Here is a 3,391-nt window from a genome sequence, read left to right as displayed (position 1 = left end):
CTCTTATGTTGCAATAAATGGAAGGTAATCCCATTGCAATCACATCTTTGCTCCAGCCCAGTTCAAGAGCAGTGAGTCATTGCTGACTGCAGGGGAGTTGCCACTGGTTTAAGCTGGTAACACAATGGGCTGAATTTGGTTCCCTACTTATATCAAACGTTCAAGTATCATGCAAGTTGCTTATCTTCTTCAAAACAGAAACACCTTGACATTTTTGTCAGAAAGATCTTACGGAGCAGGACTTTCACAACACAATAAATAAACTCTGCTAGGCAAAAATCATTTAGGTAGTTCATAGCATGTTTCACTTAATCCCATCATTGCAGGGCTCTTCTAGATCCTCCATTATCAAATCCTGCTGATTACTCACCCAATTTCCTTTCTTAACTGTCTTCACCTCCTCCTTAGCATTCTGACAAGCTTGACCCTGGGGTGTCTGGTAGTTGACAGCTGGCAAAATGGCATTGCTTTGGCCTCGCTGAGAACAGACCTCCCTGTGAACAGTCTCCCTGGAGCAGAGCTGAAGTTTGAAGGCTGCCTGAAAGCCTCGGCGGAAGTTTTCATTAAAGAAACCGTAGATGATAGGGTTGACACTGCTGTTGAAAAAGGCCAGCCAGTGAGCAAAGGGATAAATGTAAATGTTGATGGTCTGCAACTGGATAGCTGAAAGGTTGGCATAGTCTGAGAGCATCATCAGAGTCCACAAGGGAAGCCAGGATAGGGTGAAAAGCAAAGCCACAATAATGAGCATTTTTATGACTTTTTGTTTCTTCTTAGACACACTATGCTGCTGCTCCTGGCTGTGTTTTCCCACTATAGGCATTGGTGTGTTGAAGAGAGCAATGCTTATTCTTGCATACATGATAATAATGAGTGACAGAGGAGCCAGATAGATATTGGCAAACAGAACCGTCGTATAGATCTTTCTCATTCCCGGGTTAGGCCAGTCCTCCCGGCACCAGTACACAGGGCGAGTTTCATTGCCATAGCCAAGGATCACCCTGAAATGCCTCTCTTCTTGCACCTGCAGCATGACTGCAGAAGGACACATGATTGCGACGGCCAGAATCCAGATGACCGCTACAATGGCGACTGCATTTGAAATGGTCAGCTTCTGCTTAAACGGGTAAACAATGCACCGAAACCTGTGTCAAAGATGCCCGGGGACATATGTGGAGAAGTCGTTTAAGGAACGCTCAATCAAACAGGTAAGCATGCGCACACGTTTTAAATTGTGTGTTTTTTAGAAAGTACAGATGGAATCATCTCCTCATCCTGCATAAACCAGTGGAGTTGCACTTAGTTGCTCTGATTAAGAGCTGTGTTGGTAAAAATAATCTTAAAAAAAAAGTCACATTTGCTGTTAAAATTTCCTCATTTTGATCTGTCTCGGTATCAGCCTGCTGCTTCTGCTACATCATTTAATCAAAGCAGGTACTAGTGCCTCTGCTGTCTAGCTTAATAGCTACAGAACTAACGAATTCTAGGCAGCCAGGTGTAGCCCAGCTGTACCACCTTTAAGAGATACCAGCAGAGGAGCCAATTTCTATGGCAGCTCTTTAGACCTGGCCATATTTTGTCTTGCCTAATAGCCTTAGGAACAAAATACATCTAATTTATTGCAGTGTTGTGTGGACTAATAAATCGGCCTCAGAATGGTCAGGTGGCCAGAGGGAGATGAAAGTGACAGTTTACAGTCTCTGCATCATCTTACCTGTCTACGGCAATAGCAACTAGCGTGAAGACAGAGGCAGAAACAGAGATTCCTTGGACCATCCCACTCATCTTGCAAACCAGGCTCCCAAACGGCCATCCTGGAAGAAAACAGGCAATTGAAATTGCCACCACCTCACTGCAGCACTATGCTTATGCACGTAACAAGAAAATTCCATCCCAGAATTAATACATTTCTTTTGCTCTTTCAGGCCATAGCAGTGGTTAGGGAGGCAGGGGTTATATAAACAAATGCTTTGCCAGATGCCTCAGATGACTTTCTGATGTTCTAAAACCAGCAAAGCAAAAATTTCTGGTTTAACACCCCATTAAAATGAGATCTTGAGACAAGAAACGGAATCAACAACTACAGTTGATTATTCTCTGCATCTGGCTCATAGCATCTACTGAGTCTTCCCAAACATATAACCTGGTAGTGGGAGAATTCCTTCCTAAAGATGAGGGATGCAGAAGTCAGCAAGGACAGCCAGTCAGAAGGTGGGTTAGGGGCTTGTCTTCCTCACTTCTGACTTCCAGCGACTTGAAATGCCTGTAGAGCCCACTGAGAGATATGCACCCAGGTCTCAGGGCCCCTTGGGAGGCCAGCCCTCAGAAACGCAGGCAAGTCCCCCTCGAGCTCTTTCTGACGTGTGGTGCGAACCAGCTTACCTGCAATGATGTTGTCTAGGAGGGTGGTGGGCATGCAGAAGATTCCCACTAGTAAATCGCTGACAGCCAGGTTTAAGATGAAAAGGTTTGTGACTGTACGCATGTGTTTGCTCCGCAGGACAATAAAGCAAACCACTCCGTTGCCAACCATACACAGCAGGAAGATGAGGAGGTAGGAGACAATAAAGACAGCTGCCACTGAAGGCTGATGAAGGTAGAAGTCGACGTACGAGACATTGCCTTCTAAGTAGAGGTACCTGTGTGTCCCATTATAATTCAGCACGTGAGGCCAAATGAATGAAGAGTTTGAGTCCATTTTCTCACTCTTATTGTAATGTGCCTGAAAAGATATTTTTAATAAGGTCATTTGAGTATGCTTGCAATTAATCTGAAGAAATGTGACTAGTTTGGATATGCTGTGTGCTGAAATGCATGAAAAGCTTACGTACACTAATCCTTCCGTGGCTTATTTTAACAGTCCATGCTCTGAGCCTCCCCAAATAGCAAAAGCAACAAACACTATTCCTTTCATTTTACAACACAGGCATACGAAAGTGACCATAAGACTGCTGAAGGTTTTCTTCCTTCTGCAGACTCTATGAATTAAGTGCTTCCTTTCCCAAATGAAGGGAAACCCAGGCAGGATGTTAACTGGCCTGTTGTGTCAAGTAAACAAACCAGCAGCCTGAACAGCTATTTTGAGGAAAAAAAAAAAAAAATCAGAATTCTTGAGAAATCCATTTACTCAACACCTTGAGTAATCTGGCACTTAGGCAACAGTGAGATTGCTGAGCCATGAAAAACAGCGACTAAATTAAAGATTTCTGAAGCAGCACAAACCTTCTGCCTGAATGTATCCAAATCCAACCCTATTTCATTGAAAACGAAATATTTTTGTGTACGGTTGGTATTAGACCACAGTTGATTTTACCTCCCTGCTTACAAGCTACATAGATCAGGAGATGAGTCTGCAAACATGAAGGACTACGCTGTGTTTAAAACATGCTGA

At 43.7% G+C, this 3,391-nt stretch overlaps 1 protein-coding gene across 1 annotated transcript; it reads right to left on the bottom strand.

Annotated features, from left to right (window-relative positions):
• Positions 1 to 304: 304 nt before the first annotated feature.
• NPFFR2 (neuropeptide FF receptor 2) lies at positions 305 to 2,701 on the bottom strand. The gene is made up of 3 exons (XM_009935485.2): positions 2,383 to 2,701; positions 1,715 to 1,814; positions 305 to 1,145 (listed from the first exon to the last, which is right to left on the bottom strand). Exons 1-3 carry the CDS (start codon positions 2,696 to 2,698, stop codon positions 305 to 307), a joined length of 1,257 nt encoding a protein of 418 aa, XP_009933787.2. The 5' UTR covers positions 2,699 to 2,701.
• Positions 2,702 to 3,391: the final 690 nt, after the last annotated feature.

The sequence above is a fragment of the Opisthocomus hoazin genome, chromosome 5 (assembly GCF_030867145.1).
Source record: "Opisthocomus hoazin isolate bOpiHoa1 chromosome 5, bOpiHoa1.hap1, whole genome shotgun sequence".
NCBI classification, from domain to species: Eukaryota; Metazoa; Chordata; class Aves; order Opisthocomiformes; family Opisthocomidae; genus Opisthocomus; species Opisthocomus hoazin.
Note: the sequence above shows the minus strand (reverse complement) of the source record. Positions and strands in the feature narration are given on the sequence as shown.

Bases quoted from the DNA above. Each gene is read 5' to 3' on its own strand.
- NPFFR2 (XM_009935485.2), bottom strand. From the start codon at position 2,698: ATGGACTCAAACTCTTCATTCATTTGGCCTCACGTGCTGAATTATAAT. The intron at 1,815-2,382 runs GTAAGCTGGTTC...GTTTTCTTCCAG, and splicing joins CCTAGACAACATCATTGCAG to GATGGCCGTTTGGGAGCCTG. The intron at 1,146-1,714 runs GTAAGATGATGC...TCTTTGACACAG, and splicing joins GTTGCTATTGCCGTAGACAG to GTTTCGGTGCATTGTTTACC.